Here is a 21,407-nt window from a genome sequence, read left to right as displayed (position 1 = left end):
CCATTCTTTTTCCTTCTACTTCATTGGCCACTCCTCAAGATCTTTTAAAAGATTCCTCCTCTTTTCTAATCCACATTGGCACCCTTAGGCTTTGTCTTGCCAGTGGTTTTTAACCATTGGTGATTATACCCAAGGGAGGCATTTAGAAGGTATATTTTAATGATCACTCTGTGTGTTTGTGTGTGTTGCTAGTGGCCTTAAATCCATGGTGTTCAGGATGTTGATAAACATCCTGAAAATTCTCTTGCCCCAAGTTACAGTAGTGTTGAAATTGAGAAACTCTCCAAAGTTCACTAACTAAACTCTTTCTTAAGGTGATCGTATCAAAACCCTCAGTATTTAAACCATATATCTGATTCTTCATATGTGCAGGAATTTTATATTGTCTCTTGGATACTATGAGTGTAATATTATTGTGATTATGGAGTCTATAACATTCCTCCAAAGAGTGTTAATATGTTCCTCCTAGGAGAAATTTAACTGGTTTGTGCTCTAATTGCCAATTGTGCCTCTTAGGGCAACAACTACAATCTTTTTTTAAAAATATTTTTTTAGTTGACAATGGACCTTTATTGTATCTATTTATATACAGTGCAGAGAATCGAACACAGTGCGTCACTAGGCAAGCTAGGCAATGCTAGGCAAACGCTCTACCACTGAGCCACAACCCTAGGCCAACAACAACTACAATCTTTATCCATTTCCTTCACACTCATCAAAACCTTCATATGTGAGGTATGGTCAACCAGAGATTTGGGTAAGGTTTACACAGAACTTGGGGTTCTCACTCTCTGGTTCTCACTTTCTAGCAGCTGTGATTGCCCTGAGCTCAGTTTTGTGGTCTTCATTCCAGAAAGACTGTTAGTTTCTGTTGGAATTTTAGTAACTTTATATAGGGAGTGTCCTCAGGCCAAAGCCACAGAGATGAGAAACTAACCTTACTCTGACCCCTTCATTCGAATGTTGATTCCTCCACAGAATCTTTCCCCTTTAGTTCATTCTCTAGGGTTTTGATGGTTTTGTGCAGAGTTAATGGCTTTTAGCTTAAGATAGCACAGCCTTACTATGTGTGGAACCCTTCCTATTTCTTGGCCAAATAAAGTTTGTTTCCACTTCAGGATGGGGATCTTGAGCAGCATTCAAAGGCTGTTATCTGTCCCTCCATTTAGTATAAAGTCTCTTTAAAGTTCTGGAAAACTATAAAAGAAAATGGAATGGTTTGACCTGCTATTACTCTGGGCAATGCTATTATTGTATTGGGTAGATTTCTCTATATTGCAGATGATAAGAGAATCTATGATTGATCTAGTCTTCACTCAGAGCTGGAAAATGATTATGATATTGGCAAGGCTTTCATTCTTGCATCTTTAAATTCAGTTCTTACAGAACAGTGAGAACTATGTTCTCCTAGGTATCTCAGCAAATACCTCTTTGAATTTATTTTTTGTGACTGGCTGTTTCTCACATAGTCATTATGCTGACAGGATAGGATACAATGCTTTAGCCAATAAACTATCCTTATGTGGAAATCAGTCTCATCTAAATTACATGTATGTGAGTGAGAAAGAAACCTTTAAAGGAAATTCCAGGAGATGAAGTTGGCTCTCTCTTACCAGATTCAATTCCACTTAATAATTCTGTGCTAGACTTGAGTATTTTTTATTTTACATGGAAAAAAGAAGAGAAAGGGATGGAGAGATAAGTAGTATATCAAGAGTCATGCAAGACAAAAAGTTCCAGAGATCTGCTATACAGATCTCTGTACAGCAATAGTATAACACACTTAGATATTTGTTAAGAGGATAAGTCTCCCGTTATATTTTTTATTATAATAAAAAGGGAAAGATATAGATAGCATAAAATATTTTTAAAAATGGACAACATATTAAACTATTTTGAGAAAGACAAAGAAGTATTTATAAAATTCAGTACAGTGGTTACTTAAAGGTGGAAGACAATTTTTTGATTGGGATGGGACTTGTGAAGGGACTCTGTCACAGTTCAACTTCTTGACTTTGGTGGTAGGTACAAGGGTGTTTAACTTATAATAACTTACTAAGCCAAACATGTGTTTTGTGTGGTTTCTTGTATCTGTACTTTATTTTATAATAAAAATGTTTTAAAATAGAACTCTTCTGGATACATCTTTTGAGAATCTAAGCCACTTGGCTTTCAGTTTCTCAGTCCATATATTGCTGGTTGAATATTTATGGTGAGGCAAAAAAATGTTCCTTAGTACATTATGTTTTCTCCAAATTGGCAACTGGATTCACAGACTGGATTAGATTCAGGTTTGTTCCTTTGGTAAGACATTAGTTGGTATTTGGCAAGATTGTGAGAGGCACTTAATTTCTGATTGTCTCTTTTTTTTTTTTGTCTCTGATTTTGGCAGCAATTGCTGGCTAATGTCTATATCTACTAATTCATTTGGGCTTAATAAATAGGGTATTCTAATTTTGTTATTACTCTTTCATTTAGTATAAAGTAAGGCTTCCCTAATCTACTATTTGTACTTATGGGTACAGTTTATATCTGAAAGGTGGAATAAGTATTTGCTTCTTTGTTTACTAGTTTCTAGCATAACTGATCTCTCTTTCATCTTTTGAAGGTGATAAACTTACTTTTTAAAATAAAATTTTAAAATTAAATGTAAGTATTCACATTTAATCACATGGGTTGTTTCCATTTCATTGAAATTATTATTGAAGCTCAAATTGTCCCATATTGACCACTGACCACCTTTGAAGTTGGCTTCTGTTATGAACTAAATTGTGTCATCTTAAAGTTCATTTGTTAAAGCTCTTTTGTGTGTGTGTGATACTGGGGATTTAACCCAGGGGTGTTCTACAACTGAGCTTCACCCCCAGTCATTTTTAATTTTTATTTTGAGACAGGGTCTCATTAAATTGCCAAGGCTGGCCTTGAACTTGTGATCCTTCTGTCTCAGCCTCCTGAGTCTCTGGAATTATATAAGTGTGTCACCATGCTGGACTCATCTGTTAAAGCTCTGACCCCCAAAGTGAATGTATTTGGAGATAGGGACTTTAAGGGAATAATTATGGTTAAGTGAAATTATTAAGATAGGACCCTAATCCAATGTGATTATTGTCCTTATGAAAAACAGAAGGGACACCAGAAGTGCTTCATGTGATAGACACAGAAGATAGCTCATCAGCAAGCCAGATAGAGACCAACTCTTCAGCTGGTACCTTAATCTTGGACCTCAGCCTCCAAAACTGAGAACATAAGTTTCTTTGGCTTAAACCACAAGTTTGTGGTATTTTGTTATGGTAAACCTGGTGGACTAATACAATTCCTTAGTTATTTTGATTGGAGTCTAGTAGTTATTCAAAAACTTCTTCACTGTCTGGTGGGTTGTGGTGAGCCGTTTCTGTGAACTGTGGCTGCCATTACAAGATGGCGCTGGTTTCCCCTGTAGTCTGTGACAAACAACTCCTTATCAGAATGAGTTGGCACGCTGTGACTTGGCACCCTATGAGAAAAGTCCACGTGGCAGTTGTGCATTGGGGCTTTATCTGATTTATTAAGGCTGGGGCACGTAGCAGTAGTAGTAGTAGGAGTAGTGGCAGTAGGAGGAGTAGTAGTAGTAGTAGTAGTAGTAGAGAGAAAAAGAAGCTTCCAGAGACACATAAGTAAAGGCCTGAATAAACTGCTGAAAGAAGATTCCTGAGTTGTGTCTTCCTTGCGGGCAAGGGGTCGCGACAGTGGGTAAGATGTTTTAGTATCTGTCATCTCATGTAATTCCTGCTTCTGTTTCTAAAATGAACCATGTCTTTAAGGAGCCCTGATTTCTTTTTGAAGAGAAAAAATATTACAAGACTGTTACAAGGCACAAGGGATGTCCTTTGCTATTTGCTTAGTCATTTTTTTCTAGGCCTTTTTAATGAAGCTAGGAAACATAAACTTTTTAATGATAAAATTTTTTCATGATTTACATTGATACTTTCAAGTTTAAGATTACAGAGCTTCTCCCAATCGCTTAATGATATCTGTCTCTCTTTCACACTAAAAATTCTAATTTGCAAGGATATAGTATAGAAGTAGAGAAAGGAACTTGAGTATTTCACAGCTACTTGTTTTATTCTATATTACACTTGTAACTGTTTCAGAATAACCTAAAATACAGCTTTTAGTATTTATCCTGTTTTCTTCTTAAGGGACTTATGTTATTTGTACCTCTGTTCAATATTAGTTGTAATTGTCTTTCAAATCCTTTTGTTCTTTTTGATTTTTCAGAATTCTTATTTTTCCTCTTGAGGCATTACCCTTGTGTGATAGACTCTTTTGTTCCTTCTAGTTGAGTCTTCATTTAGAATTTTGTTTTCATCTTTAATTCTTTTCTGAATACCGTCACCTCCTATCTGATTTTTCCAATTCTGATTTATGTAGTTCTTTCATCTCTTGTGTTGTTATCTTTTGGTTTGTTTTGAATAGTGTAGCTAAGTTTCTGATGTTTTTTGTTGTATGTCTTTCAATGGCATGTTTTCTTTCTGTGTAGGGATGTTATTCTATTCTTCTCTTTTTTATTATGACTCTGTGTGAGATTTGACCCCAATATTTGTTGTTGTTTGTTTTATGTGAAGTTAGTTTTTCTGAACATTTCAGTTGAGACGTGCTTCAGAATAGCTGTTCTAACTTGACTGGATTTCCTCTTCTGATGTTTTCATTTGGCATTCAAAAACATGGTTGCTTGTTTCCTGGCATTTCCTGCATTTGTTTCCCTTTCTGCTTTGGTCTAGACCTTCTTTTTCTATGTCTGTTTATTCCCTGCTCTGTTGAACTCTATTTCCACTTCTAGAAGTTTCTCTTCTGTGTAGGATCTGTCTTGGAAGGGAGACTTGTTGCCCGTTGTTCACTTATTTGTTTCTCTTATTGATCCATCACACATGTTCAATAATTGAGAGGGCAGAATTCTTCCAGCCCCACTGCTATTCCCAAATCAGTCTGCTCTGCCTTCCTGTGAATTCTATTCAATACTTTGGGTTTCTCTTGTTCTCAGGTCCTTCAGACATTCCTTCATTGCTTCCTTCTTTTCCCTCTTGTCCAAATACTTATATTGTGAAGAACTTGTGGCTATTGCTGGTCTGTTCCATTCTGTTTGTATTTTGAAGTTTTGGGGGGATATTGCTATCATGTTAACTAGTTTTGTAGTAGTTTATTGTGGATTTGTTTTGTAGTTCTGTCTGGTTTTATGTGAGGATTTGGAGATAGCGAAAACCATGCTGCCCTTGCCACCGCCTTTTCAGAATGCCTCCCTGTTAAAATGTTCCTACTTTAGCACACTAAACACACCAGCAGGTAGATGGCTTCAGGTTTCTTATGCTGGAGAACATAAAGGAGTAGTGATTAAACAATACTGCTGCTTCTAAGTAAGAAATCTGGAAAGCACCAATGATTTTGGTTGAAGGCTTCTGACTGGAGGAACACTATTTTATTTTGTTTTTAGTATTTCTTGCAAAGTTTGATTTTATTGTTCAGAAACTTGACAGCTGCCCTAGAGCGTGGGCACTCTCACTGTTTCATATCATCCTGAAATGATGCCATGTTTCTTAAAGCCAAGCTTTGAAATCTTTTTTAAAATATCTCTTATTGCCATGTGGTATGTTATGGGTTAATTCTAGCTTTGCTTTCTTATGATGCCTGTTTTACTTACAACAGGAAAACTGCAGTCTGGGCTTTTTTTTTTTTTAATCAACAAGCATCTTATGTCCTTTGTGCTTATTCTAGAAACAAGTAAGACATGGTCCTTTCCCTGAGGATCTTGTTTAGTCCATCTTGTCTGTCTCTTGGACTGATACAGGAAGGAACAAAGGGAACTGGAATCTTTTTTGCCAACTCTTTTCCTTCTCTACTGGCACCCCAATTCTAAGTTATTTAAGCATATCTTGTAGGTGATATTAATGAAAAATATCATGCCTAATAGGTAAGTATTGTGCCTATTTATGGTGCTATAGCTCTGATTTGGTTTGGAATTTAGTTTTATCTTGTCACTACAAACTTCTAAGATTCTAAATGAAAGTCTGAATTAATCAGTGCAGACCCTCATCAACTTGAGGAATGTACTTTGGCTAAGTGGTCTAAATTGCTATGTTTGCTTACTCAGAGTTGCTGAGGCATAATGGTTTTTCTCCTACAGGATATTTAGGATAGCAGTAGAGGCAATTTGTTGCATCTTTCTAATGTATTTTCTACCACTTAAAATTGGGCAAAGAAGCAAATGGCAAGTCTATAGCTTTGTATTTTAGTCTATTTTATTTTGATAAATCTCCTTGGATAGTTCCTAACCTAAAATTTATTTTCTTGCAACTTACTAAACAGATGCCTTCTTTCAGAACAGGAATAGGAGATGGCTAGTTATGTCTATAAACAATCCATTTATAGATTTAAGACTTTCTTTCCTCTTGTGGAATAATGGTGAAGAACATAGTTCTTCTGAGTTAGTTTGCCTGTTTCCCAAACACCAGCTCTACCATTTTGTAATCTGGATAGTTTTCATTTTTCCTTTTCTTTATCCATTTCTTTTCTTTTGCAGTATTGAGGATTGAACCCAGGTCCTTTTGCATGCTAGGCAAGCACTCTACCATTGAGCTACATTGTACCCAACCCTGACACTGGATAGCCTCTTTATGTGTTCATCTCCTCATGTGTAAATGTGGCAGTAATATCATAGTGATGATTAAATTAGATAATACATATGCATTATTGCGTGTTTAGCATGTATTAGGCAATGTTCTGTGCAACTGGAATATAAAAGCAAGCAAAATGGTTCCCTGATTGGAACTTAAAGTATTGGTGAGGGAACAAATTAATTAGAATCACCTGAAAGAATATAAAAGTACAAAGATGACATGTGCAGTGGAGAGATATGTGGCCCTAATGTCATGTTATCTGGACTTGTGTTAACTGGGAGTTTACAGAAAGTTTCTCTAGGGAAGACAGAGTGGGGATCTTAAGAAAAATGGATAGTAATGAACTAGGTGATGGTAGGTGTTTGGTGCATGTGTGGGTGAACATAGCTGGACAAGAGTGCCCCAGATAGAAGAAAGTATTGGGGAATGACTCTGTGGCATTGTGAATATGAGGAACTGAAATGGGCCTGCCTGTGAAAGGAAGAGTACTGAGGCCTCTGTTTCTGGAGAGGGAGTGGGAAGAAGGGTCACATCTCAGGGGTCCTTTATAGACCATGTTTTTGAATATAATCTAGCCAAACAGTGTTAGATATTTGACCTCAGTAGGCATATTTGCAGTGAGACATTATTATTGTTATTATTATTTTAAAATCCCCTAGTAGTTATTCCCACACTAAATAGATTTGTACACGTCAATATTTATTCATTTGGTTCTTTTCCCTAGTCTCTATTGTTGCTCTTCTCTGAATGCTAATTCCTCAATCCTTCCATTTAGGAATAAAACTGAGAAGATAGCTTTGTTTCTTTCAATCAATTTTACTATTTGAAATAGAATTAGCTTTTGTATAACTTTAGGTAAGATAAATGAAAAACAATTGCCAACATGTTACCTACTGTGACACTTATAAATATTTTATGCTTCTTAGCCTTTGTAAAATGCTCAAATGCTGTCAGTTGTTGTCTATCTTCAACAAACCAAAGCTGAAATTATTAGAAATGTTGGTGTCTTATGTTGGCAGGAAGCTCAGAGTGATTTCAAATGTTTTGATCTTATCCAGAACCAACTTTTGGAAATGTAAAACCTGAGGCTGACTGTGTGAAGAAATAGGAAGAGCTTGAACAGTGTGAAGGCTGTCACATGTATGCGTTTGTGTGCGTGCACAGGCATATTTTACTTTTGCTGATCTAAAATCAGTCTATGCAGAGCTAATGTGGGAGCTGTGAGACTCCCCAGACACCAAGGGCCACAGCACTTCTTCCTGTTCTGAAATTAGAGAATAACTGTTTCAGGGCCTGTAAATAAACTTGTCACGAGCATTAGAAAACAACTTGTAGGCTTGGGATGCCTGCACATTGTGGTGTTCCATTAGGGGTTGGTTCTCTCTTCAGAGGCTAACTGTCCCCTGTGTCATACCTTTTCCTCTTTGTCTTCTACCACATGTGCTGTGTATTCAGGTGCTTTCTTAGCATCTCTATCCAGGATGAGAATTGTTCATCATGTTAGAAAATTATTTTTTAAGTACAAGTATGTGTAATGACTTTACATTTAATGTAACATTCATCCTCACTGGGTTTTCTAAGTATGATTATACAACCAAAAAGTGATTTAATGGTAGGAATTGCCTCTAGACAGATATATAGTGAGTAGAGTCTTGGATCTTGGATTTGGGCCCATGGGGGATTTCAATCTACTGTCATTTTATTGCAGAGGATATTTTATTCCTCAAGAAGCACAAGCATCGTGGGAGTTGAGAAATCAGATGATGTTCTTTGACCTTTATTTGATGCACAAAATTTGATTTCACTTCCTCATGAAGAAAACCATTTTAGCCTGTATGATTTTCTATTACATATTTAGTTTAAATAAGTTTGGCCAAATTAATAAAATAAGCAAAAATTAACTCTTTCTGATCTATTGCTTATGTAGTAGTTAATTTGCCACATATTAAGTAGACATAATTAATATTGGATCAAGAATTTAAATTATTGAGCAAAGAGTTAGTGGTTTGGAATTTTTTTTCATGGTTGTATTAATGGGTGATAGAGAATTTTTCTTACAGTAAGTAGTTTTGGTAAATCAATTCCTCACATAGAATATTAACCACTTCCCCAAGGACTTAAAAATAGCATACTACAGGGATACAGCCATATCAGTGTTTATAGCAGCACAATTCACAATAGCTACATTATGGAACCAACCCAGATACCCTTCAGTAGATGAATGGATAGGGAAACTTTGGCATATATACACAATGGAACATTACTCAACATTAAAAGAGAATAAAATCATGGCATTTTCAGGTAACGGATGGAGTTGAAAAATATCACCCTAAATGAAGTAAGACAATCCTGAAAAACCAAAGGCCTGATATAAGGATGCTGACTCATAATGGCAATGGTGGGGGGAGCATGGGAAGAATGGAGGAAATTTAGATAGGGTACAGGGAAGGGAGGGGGCAAGGGGGTAAGAATGATGGTGGAATGAGTTAGATATCATTACCCTAAGTACATGTATAAGACACGAATGGTGTGAAAATACTTTGTATACAACCAGTGTCTTGAAAAATTGTGCTCTGTGTGTGTAATATGAAATGAATTGCATTCTGCTATCATGTATAACAAATTACAATAACTGAATAATTTAATAAAAATATGAACCCCTTGTATGTAGGACTTATAATGCATGACATATGACATGTAATATTTTTTTAATGGATAGATGATCATTCTGGAAAATCTTATATATGTTTCAGGACCTGATCTTCAGGTTTGCATATCTAAAAAGCCAACATGTTGCACAAGGAAGATGGAGGAGAGATACCAAATTGCAGCTCGCCAAGATCTGCAGCAGGTGCTTCAAGCATCCACCTCTACATTAAAGCTGCTAATATCTCGAAATGCAGCTGCTTTTCAAGGTAAATGTGCTTGAGCTTTGGAACTAAGGACCAGTTCTGTGTAATTTGCCTATTTTAGTGATAATGGTAAATGTGACTAGGTATATTTCCTTATATTTGCATATTATTTTGGCATAAAGTAAAGTTTTATCTTTTTCTAACCCTTATAATTTGTTTTGGAGGTTATCTTGGGCATATTTTTGAGTTGGACTAGAGAAACAGTTATATTACTAAAGTTGTCGTTAAACACATGCCTAAATTTATAGGGTTCTTTTGGGTTCTCCAATATTCTGACCCATGGTTTTACTTAAGTGTGAACATACATAATTATTAAGTTTTATGAAAAATGTCTACAGCATAAAATCTCATTGCTTTTATCTGGGTAGTTATAGGTAAATTTTTAAAAATATGACTTGAAGAAATATTTGCCTGAGTTTTCCCCTGCACCTTCATGTCTTTTTTAAAAAAAGTTTTAGTTGTTATTTTATTTATTTGTATGTGGTGCTGAGAATCGAACCCAGTGCCTCATGAATGCTAAGCAAGCACTCTATCACTAAGTTACAACCCCATCCCTTTATGTGGTTTTCATGAGAATATCAGTTCAGTATATCAAAGTGCAGGCAGGTAGGCCTGGTAAATAATCAACTGGGGAATATTAATTGGATGTTTAAGGATCAGCTAAGACCACAACTCAACTATGTCTCAATATGTTCAGAAATAAAATTAATGAGTTATAAAATTAAGGAGCAAAATGAAAAATACATGATATTTTTCTTATTTTAGTCATCTCTTCCATAAAATTTCTTATTGCTACAATAAAATAGCTTAATTTATTTTTCCCTTTTATAAAGCATTAGCTACTCTGTATATGACTAGAATGAAAATATCTGTATTACATTGCTTTTCAAACAAATTTATTGCTTTTGTTCAACATAGGATATAACTTCTGTTAATATTCCTTTTTAATAAGTATATTAATGTCAATGTATTTAAATAATTTGCTTTGTTTGCACACATAGCTGATTAATTTTTAAAGCCATACTTACTAAATAAAATAAATACAATAAATCAGAATAAAATTTAAGTTGAGTTAAATGTAGTACATGATGAATTGATATTTTTATATAAATGTAAAAATGTTAGATTTTAAGATGCTATTAATTTTACATTGTGTTAAGATGGTTTAGAATGTGATTTTATTCTGACATGGGATTTATTCATATGAAATTGTTGAAGAAAAAATTTTTGATATACATTTTAGTACAAGAAATGTGGTTTGAACTGGTTGAATTAGAAGGTTGCAGCTACCCACTGGAAGTTATATAATTATTTCTCATGAAAATGATAGTGTGTACAATATAGAAAATGCATTTTAGAGGTAAATGGGCAGTGAATAGAAAAGCCTGAGTCAAACAGAGGGTTAGTGGTTGTCAAACAGATGCTGGTAAAGGTATGCCAGACTCAGTGAAGAAGACTTCAAACACAAATGTTAAGTTTGAGTTATTGAAATTTTTAAACTGGGAAGCTTTCTTATGACTTATCATCTTTTAATGTCAAAACTACATTTCTCCAAATAAGAAGATGCCTGAAGATCATGATGAATCTAGCCTGTTTTTTTGAATAGCAGTATTTGTAGGTAAGAGCAAGTTGTACAGTTACTAACAGGCCCTCAGTATAGCTGAAAATTTCTGCTGCCTTCAAAGACACAGACACAGACTTTTTACATATTCTTAGATAAATTGATAATGATGGAGCATATTCAATTCAAAGATTGGAAAACCTGGAATATTTAGATTTTAAGATGAATTGAAGCTACTGAAAGCTTTTGGTGATATTGCTAAAAATCGGTAACTATTTAAGTAACAGAAATGCATATTAGGGTATGAGATTGTCTTTAACTACCAGAGGGCCAGGTAGTTTTATATAACCTTTTGTTATTTTATGTTTAATAAATTGCACCTCTGCATTTAATAGGTTAATTTTTGCTGTTTATTTAAAACTTAATTATAAAAGTAAAAAGGTAGAAACATTCTTAAATATGATTTGTTCTAAAAAATTGTCATTTTTCTCTTTTCTCTGAATGTCAAATTTTATTTAAGAAGCATGAATAGGCAAGACAAATTTAGAAGAAATTTGCCTAAAGGCCAAGTTTACTAGAATAAATTATCTTTCAAGAATTTCAGACTTTAATTTAATGAATAAAATAAATAGCTTTAGGCTTATTTTCATGAAAACAAGCGTAAGTATATAAATGCTAAAAGCAATATGAGAGATCTTATTTGCTGTATCATAACTGAGCAGATTAGCATAATTTTTCAATAAGTAAAATGCTGTCCATCTAGTTTCTATACAATCAAAAGAGCTGAAAAAATTTCAGGTCTTTATTTTCACAAGAAAAAAAAAGTCAACACATTTTTATTAGGAAATCTTGTCTGCTTGAGAGAAATTTAATAGCAAAATCAATTTACTTCTCCCATGATGTAAGTAGATTTGCTATGTTTTGATCTTTAATTTTTAAATACTTCATGTATATTTTACTATGCATTACATCAACAATTTTAACCTTCTTTTAAGTGGTATTGAGTGTATTAAAGATGTTGGACTGGGATATAGTATGGTGTCTTCCCTTATGGCTCTTACCGGACTCCATGGAAACATTTTTTTTGAACAGTCCCTTGAATTTGGAAAACGGGGATGATCCCTCTGGTCTGAGGATTTAGTGGTTCCCACACTACTCTTAGATGAAAACTGTGAGTTTGGAAGTGCAAAGGGGAGAGAGGAAGCCCTGCGGGCTGGCTCCTGGTACTACAAGAGTCATAAAGTTATTATTCTATGTGGAGTTTGCATTTAGCTCTGGAGTCTGCCACCAGGGTACGTATGGGTTAGGCAAGAGTTGGCCTCTGGGACAACTCTACATTTTTTCCCCCTAAGAAATTTATTGTAGTTTGCTTCGGTCAAATTTTCTTAAAATAAACAACATAGTTAAGACAAAAATCTGTTGTTGAAGGGCCCATAATTGTGACCTAGGATATCATTATTTCCTAAGGGCTACTCATGCAGGATTTTAGAAAGTAAAAGGAACAAGCTGATATTCCTGTTTTTGTTGTTCACAGTGAAGAAGTGCTGTTTGCAAGAGAAGTGCTGGTCTTGTCATAGTGCAGACAATAACTGTTCTTCATTTGCAGGGGCTTAACAGTGTTCAGGAATAAAACAGAACTGCCTGGAGTGAGGCAAGAATTTCTTTTCCTTCTACTATTTTACTATGAGATTTTGTTCTTTAAAAGTAGTTTAGAATTTAAAACAAATAAATATATATATATATATATATATATATATATATATATTTTTACGCTGAAGTATACTGCGAATCATGAAGAAATAGGGGAAATTGACAGAACATGTCACTAACTATAAAAATTAACTCTTATCTAGTGTTCAAATTTGTCAGTTTTAAAATCCCTTCAAATAAGATAATGGGAATTCTTAAAATTAAAATTAACTGAAATTTTAGCTTCACCTTCAAAAATGAAATTAAGGAATATTTTGGAGGGCACTACTGGAAGATTGCGTTTTGTTGAAATCTTGGGGAGATGAAGTTAATACTATATTTTTCCTTATATGTATAACTTTCTATATTTCTCTCATATTCAAATATATTCATGTATTTATAAAATATATGGTAGATAGTCTTTATTTTTTGAAAATTTCTAGTTTTATATATGTCATCTAAAATGAATATTATTACAAACCTTTGAGTGATAAATGATATTTAGAAGAGGAATGATTTCACATTTTTTTATTCTTTTGGCTAATTAAATATTCATTCCTTAATTATAAGTACTTGAAAGATTGGCAAGCTTGTCCTCTCAGGTTGAAATGTTAAATTCTAGAATTTAGTAAAAACTACATTCCTATTTTTAATGCAACATAGGAATCTGTTCAAGATTTTAATGTCTTATTTTAAAAAGCAGGTGAAATGAAAATATGACTATAATTTATGGATTTCTCTCTTTAGATACAGCTACTGTAATGTGCAGAGATAGTATATAGCTACTGGGAAACTAAATTGTCTATACATATACACATATATTGTCAAAGACACAATGTATTGAATATATTATAATGCTCAGGAGGGCAATTATGTTTGTATAAATGTTATAATGTTAAGCACAGAGAATGTTTATTTTATTCACTTCAGTTGTGCTTTAAAAATATGGATTTTTAAAATAATCTCTTGAAGGAGTATTAGGCGGAAGGAATTATAGAATAATGATATTTCTATCACTAAGGATTCTTTTATCAAAAGCTCAACGATACAGAACAGATAGCCTTAGGTAGGCAGTGTCGGGGAGACTTGTTTCTCTCAGTCTATAGCACTTAGAGCAGACACTCAGCAAATGTCAAATGAACTGCATGAATATATAGAGGACGAATGGCACTGAGCAAGAAGATGGTTCCCAAATAAAATGAGATTCCTTCCCTCTCACTCTTCCCTCTTTACCTTTCTCTTTCTCTCTCCCCCTCTTTCTTTCTATTGATGCTTAATACATTTGTTTACTACTTACCAATACCAGAACTATCACATGCTAAGGTTGTATATGGTATCCAAATACTCAATGTATTTCACTTTTATTGGCTCCCTCAGACTTCTAAAGTCCTAACATATGTTTATTAGTTTATTAATTTATAAACCAGATTGGGGTATATTATAGCATTTCTCTACATTCTGAATGTAATTGCTCTTTCTTCTCCTGCAGTTTTAGGCAGCTCATGGTTTATTATGTTCTCATAGAGCAGCTATCCATGCAACTGGTCTTTATCCAACTGTCCTTTATCACTGAAATGTTAAAAAATGCTTCTTTTGAATCTGTGTTAGCAGGTTACCATTAATTATGAAAGAGAAGTAATTTTTCTGTATTCTAGGTAAAAAATTATAAGAGCTTAAATTACTTTACAGCTGGAAATAAAGCTTGCTTTGCATGAAATGTTATTGATACTAGAAAAAATTAACTGTGGACTTACAACTGGGTTTATCTTTGCAAACTCTAAGAAGTGAACTTAAATCATCTTAATTCTGACAGATGGTAGCTATGATAATATTACCTATGGCAATGGTAATCTCACTCTGACACGCACAGAAACTTGCTCATAGTAGGCAAAACAATTCTTTCTTTATTTTATGTACATTTTCAGTTAATCTTTTCAATATGAGGACTGTACATGTACTGTCTAGAAGATGAATTGACATTTAATCAGATTATCATTTTATCTTTATATTCACTAATAATAGTTTAATCTTACTTTTGCATAAGGAATCATAGGGATGATTCTTAAAAGCTGTCTGTTGGGAAAAGCAGACTATCTAAGGGATGACAAGTAGTTATGTTTTGAGACTCACCTGTCTATCTATTTATCCCATATGCTGTCTATCTATTTATCCCATCCATTTTATTTGATTTATTAAATTCCTTTTTTATACTGGGGATTGAACTCAGTTAAAATTACTTTTTATAAATGTGTGACATTTATCAGTCTCCTGTTGATGGGCATTTCAGTAATTTCCAACTTATTTTTACATTTATGTTGTGGTGAACATTCTTGATAATGTTTCCATGGGTGTGTTTCTCTTTTTATAAGTAGAAGTGCAATTGTGCTTATAGGATCCCGCATTGTCACTTTTACTAGATTACTAACTAAAGTTGCTCTTATAGGTAGCTGAATCAATTTACATTCCCAATAGTAGTTTGTGCACATTGCCATTGTTTTACATCATTCCCAAAACCTATTGTCAGAATTTTGAAAGTTTTAGTAAAAAGATAGATGTGAAGTGGTGCCTTATTTTCAAAACATGTGGTTCCCTGATTATTAGGGAGTTAAAATGTCTTTTTACACACAGTTATTTATTTTGCATGTTCTTTTTAAAATTTATTTTATTTTGAAATTTGTCTTAATTAGTTATATGTGACAGTAGAATGCATTTTGACACTTTTTACACAAATGAAGTACAACTACTTCTTTCTCTGTCTGAACATGGTTCAGAGTCACACTGGTAATGTAATCATACATGTATATTGGGTAATAATGTCCATCTCATTCCACCATCCTTCCCATTCCCACACCCCCTCCAGCCCTCACTCCCTTCTGCACAAAGTTTATTCATTCTTCCCGACCCAATCTCCCCCCATTATGGGTTAGTATGTGTTTATCAGAGAAAACATTCATCTTTGTTTTTTTTTGGGGGGGGTTGGCTTATTTCACTTGGCATGTTATTCTCCAGCTTCATCCATTTACCTGCAAATGTAGTACATGACTTTTCAGCTTTTCTCATAGGGCATGTTTTAATAGTTGTTAGCACATTTAGTTTTAGAAAGGGTGACTTTTCTGTTAAATAGCCACTGCAACTAATTAATTAAAAAATAACAAAGACAGTATTTTAAGAATTCATAGTTTTAAATATTTTAAGACCATACAAAATTTATCTAAGATGATTAATGATAACTTGATTAATTTTATAGGAAAGATAGAATAATGACACTATTAAAATATTTAAGAAGTTATTTTACAAGTAGATGATCTATCTTTTTCATCTTTTGCATTTACCTCATAACAGTTTATCATGAGATATCAATTATGTTTTGGCATGGTTATTGTGTAAAATATGTTACATGATAACTGTGTGTTAGTCTTCCATTAGTGTGACAATGTATCTGAGATAATAGATTAAAAGAAGAAAGATTCATTTTGACTTATGGTTTCAGATGTGTTATTCCATGTTTTCTTGGCCCTGTTGCTTTGGGCTTTTGGTGAAATAGAAGATCATGGCAGGGAACATGTGTTAGAGCAAAGTTCACCCCATGGAAGGAGGGAGATAGGAGGAGAAAGAGGAGGGTATCCCAACATCTCCTTGAGGTCATACCCCAATAACCTAATTTCCTTTCACTAGCCCCTCCTTTCTAATAGTGCTATCAGGTGGGGACTAAATCTTCAACAAATGAACCATTAGGGGACATTTTAAGACCCCAAACATAACACTTTTTCTTCTCCTTTATACCTGGTTGTTGGAGCACCAAATTTTGGGGGTTACCATCCTTAATGGCAGTGTGCTTAAGAACAGTGAACTCTGCTGTAGCTAAAGGGAGTGATATAAAATGGAATAAGAAGTGTGTATATGATTTGAAATAGCTTTTGTGGGAAAAGCACGTGGAAATTAACTAAAAAGCAATTAGAAAATTAACATTAGAGATAGATAATTAATAGTAACACCATTATGCACAATGTCTTGATTATTTTCATTTTTAGTCCTTTATAGTACCTAGGAGAAGATATAAATAGAGTAGGACCATATATATGGTTCATTACGTACAGCAAAAGGTGATGGATCATTGAATACCTGTTCATTCATCCAGTAATTTTTCCTGAATTAATGCTATTTTCCAGCATTGTTTTAAGTGCTAGGGGGTGTATCATTGAATAAAAGTAAGATCCCTATCCTCATAGTTTGCATTTTTATCCAGAGAAGACGGAAAATGAACAAATAACAAATATAATTCAGATGTAAGTTAGGAAGTGTTAAATGTTTTAGAAAAATTGCATAGAGCTAGGTGAGGGAGAAATACTTAAGTGTTGCAAAAACTTGGAAAAAGCGAAGGCATTAGTCATTTAGATATCTGGAAGAAAAACATTTTGGGCATCAGGGGCAGACCATGTAGGGCCTCTTAGGCTTTTCTTCTGAAACAGGAATTTTTGCTATAGAACTGGCTATATTTAAAAATACTTAGTCATTAGACTAGCCTATATATACAGGGCTACACTGAAATCAAGAAACCCAGTTAGGTGGTTATTGTAATAATCTAGAAGATATATCATGGTGATTTAAACCAGAGTGGGTAATGGAAGTAAGAAGTAGTCATATTCTGAGTATATTGTCATCAGCGGGCCTTGGGAATAGTAGGAAAAGAATTGAAGCCAATATGGGCCAGGGTGTGGTGAGATCTATCAAGGTTGTACTGTGTGGTGGGTGCCTGGAATGTAGTAGTCACAGAAGCCCTGGCTGTAGGTATAGGATGGGTTTCCACATGGACTTTAGGATCTGAAACTTTTGATGGAGTTGATGTGAGACACACTATAACCTGTTTTCCCAAAGTACTCAATGAAAGAAAGCCATTGATTGTTGTGGCCAGGACATTATTTGATTACCTGGTAGAGGCTAATCTTTGACACAGATTGAAAGAATAATGGCTTGGCAGAGCCAGAAAATTTCTAATGCTTCTCTACTATCTGACTCTTTAAAGTGATAGAAATGTAGTTTTTATAGTCAAATATCTAGAAATGAAAACAGTTGATTTTAAGTCATGATTCTATTTGATGAAATATTCTCAATATTTAGTGTAATTTAAAAAGTCAGGGCATGATAAAAATGAATAATGCACAAATAGAATCAACTAGACTGAAATTTGTGAACAAAAAATTGGAGCATTAAAGGCAGAATACATGTAATGAGACAGTGTTGAATAAAATTGCATACTAGTAACTAGGGTCAAAATCAAAGAGTTTGAATGTGAGAAATTTGCTTAAAACAAAAAGATATTAAAGGGTTATCTTACAATTGAAAATAAAATTCTTTATTAGTTCATAACTCAGCCAGCAAGTATATTGTATGATGAACCTAAGGCTCTTGGAACTGAATTTTGAAGAGGTAAGTCTCATAAAATTAAGAACACATTTGCTATTTTATACAAATTGAAAATGAATTGAAGTTCTGTGTGCCAAACAACATTAATTATTATCAAATATCTTTTTATTTTATTATCTTTTATCTAATTAGAATTTTTTAACTAGCATTAGTGGTAGCTAAAAATTTTAAATATTACAATTTATTGTAAACCATGAATACCCTTTATTAAAAATGTGGAAATTGTCTTAATATTTAAGCCTTTTTTCTAGAGCCTTGGAGGAAGAGCAGATTAAGATGAAAATTATTATAGCACCATCCATAATATTCAATTGGCAAAGTGATAAGATATAATGGAAAATAAGATACCTCACTTTCCTCAAACAGGGGACTTAAATTTTATAACCATTCCTCAATGTAGCTGTTCATGATGGGAAATTATCCATGCATATCTTTATGCTTTTAGCATAAAATATATCTAGCAATAAATACAATATAGATGCTATAGCTTTTATGCAGAAGGCATAAGGCTTGAAACGATATCTCAAAATCCAAAGCTATAATAGTAAATAAATAAAGGGTAATTCTTGGATAGCTATGCTGTGCTTTTTTATTCTAGGGTAATTCTGCCTGTGGGCAAACTTTTGTATAAACAAAGATAATTGAACTTTTGTACCTTAAAGGATATTGTTCTCTTGTACTATTTATTTGACTTCATCCCCACTGGGTATAAACTTGACTTGAATTGTACCTTAGGAAACATATTCAATATTTTTTTCCTTAAGTAGGAATAAATTTAGGATACTCCATAATAGAACAAACATTGTTCTTTGCTGTGGGAAAACATTTCTTGTAATTGGATAGGCAATATACAAATTCACAGTTTAAGAACAAGGGCTTAGAGTTTGAGAGTTTCAGTTTGGATTTCCTATGTTTAGACTCACTTGCTGGGCCTTGATTTCTTTGCTTGTATAATGGGATAATAGTATTCTCTTCTAGGCTGCAATTACTGAGGTAATTCTTGAAAATTTCTTAGCATGGTGCCTGGTACATAATAAGCACTCAGTATATGTTAGCTATTCTTCTTCCTTTATTTATGGAGTATGTTTTTCCCTCAATATTTGATAGGCAGTAGGAATGTTTCAGGGAAGAAATTGTCTAATGGCTTTTCTGTAAAAAGGTTAAGGGGAATTGTATGAATTCAATTGTCAGTTTATTAGAAGTGCTATTATAGTGGCCCAGTGGGAGAAGGGCCTAAGCAATACAAACTCTTAGATTCTTTCTTGGATTAAGTGTGCTTGATGGTGTTTCCAAGAGTCACATTGTGAGTGCTTCGGGTTATGGCCAAACATGTTCTACATTTGTGAAGGCAAGCCATTGAGAAAACTTTTTTGGTGAATAATAATAATTTGTACATTTTAAAACAGACTTATATCTATTGCCTCGCTGGTAATTAAATGAAATTTAAAATTTCATTAAATGGTTTTTAATTGTAATGTTTTAATTCTCAATGAAGCTGAAGCTAAGATGAATATTAAAATCTGAGTTTTGACTAACAGAATGATGCAAAGGGACAGAGTCCGTGAAAAAATATTAAAAGGCTGGCTTAATGAATGCAATAATCTTACTGTTCTCCAAATGATAGTATCTCACATGAAAGAGTCTTCAAATTTTTGATACCACTCATTGATACTGGTCACATTCAAGGATATTTGCAATTCATTTTGATATATCTTAATACAGTTAAGCCTTTAGATTATGCAATTTGCGTTATTAGATGGGATCACTAACTTGAAGTATGTACTTTTCACAATAGCATTACTAAATAAATGCATAGCCCTCAGAACAATGTGAAAGACTTTGTTTGATAGAATATGCAGATAATCTAATCAAGAATGGTTTTATATTTGATATAATATGGAATAAAAATTAATCTAAGAATTTATTGAATTTCTTTGGAAGCCAGTGTTCATTAAGATAGTTTTTATCTTGGTTGAAATGTTGCTACTCATTTCTTCATAAAATTGTATAACTAATAGTTGAATTTCTGGACATGTTGAAATGCAAAATATTATCACTTGTCTGCATAGCATTTTAGAGAATCTTTTCTCTATACAAGAAACATAGTGTGGAGAGAGATGGGCACTTAAAGTCTCTGCAAAGAATGCTTTAAGAATCTTCACAAATCATTCTTGGAAGGGTGGGGCAAAATTGTCTATTGGTTCAAGAAGGAAAAGTAATTGCTGTATTTGCATGTTGACTTTTAAAATCTGTGTTTAATGTGCTTACTTTCTAGCCATACTCCCAGGGCAATACTTCAGGATGATCTAGGCCAACCGCTTATCTGTTTTTATTGCAAACCTTCAAGTAGATTTAAATTAAATTATCTATGTGTTTAGCAACTCCTACTCAATATGTTAAGTACATTTCTTATTTTAATGAGATCATATATTTTGAATGTAGATTAAGAATACATTGAATAATTGTTATAGCTATTTTGGAGTGCAATTCAACTGCACTTATTTAAATATGTGTTACCCACTGGATATATTCAGTAGGTAAAAAAATCTATATCTCTCTCTCTATATATATGAAACTATAAATATATATGTGTGTATATGTATATGAATTGTTTTTTAGAGACCTTTGTTGTAATAAACAGGTGTTGAGAAAATGTGCATATCTATAATTGAGGGAAAGGTAAAGAAATTGCACAAAAATGGAATAGCACTAATCATTAGGAATAAAAGGATGAATATATACATAGTGATATGGATAGACTTTAACAAAAAAGAGTGGAGGAGTGGAGTGATGAAAGAAAGAAAGAAGGAGGTTTATAATACAGTACTATATGTGTATCCTAAATATGTATGGAAAAATTCTATGTTCATTACTAGAACAAATGCAAATAAAAGTGTTCATATTAAGCATGTTAGATTGATTGCTTAAAGGTATATAATAGTATAATTTACCATTAAATGCTAAGCATAGTTAGAAATAAAGTGAAGGAAAGTTAAAACCTTAGTTACAAATCTTCTAAAACATGCACTGGCTCAGTATGCTAAAAATGCTGATGAGAGAAATCAAAGAACCTCACTAAATGGAAAGGCATACATTTTTCATTAACTGGGTGACTCAACATTGTAAAGATAATGGATTCAACAGAAGGACTCTATAGGCTGAATATAATTT

The 21,407-nt window shown here is 33.5% G+C and overlaps 1 protein-coding gene across 1 annotated transcript in view; it reads left to right on the top strand.

Annotated features, from left to right (window-relative positions):
* The window catches only part of Gpc5 (glypican 5), a 719,011-nt gene that overhangs the window by 36,034 nt on the left and 661,570 nt on the right, over positions 1 to 21,407 (top strand). The window contains exon 2 of the mRNA XM_077795349.1: positions 9,404 to 9,565. Within this exon, the coding sequence (XP_077651475.1) occupies positions 9,404 to 9,565 (162 nt within the window). The remainder of the gene's footprint in view (positions 1 to 9,403; positions 9,566 to 21,407) is intronic.

Source organism: Urocitellus parryii, chromosome 2 (genome assembly GCF_045843805.1).
Source record: "Urocitellus parryii isolate mUroPar1 chromosome 2, mUroPar1.hap1, whole genome shotgun sequence".
NCBI classification, from domain to species: Eukaryota; Metazoa; Chordata; class Mammalia; order Rodentia; family Sciuridae; genus Urocitellus; species Urocitellus parryii.
Note: the sequence above shows the minus strand (reverse complement) of the source record. Positions and strands in the feature narration are given on the sequence as shown.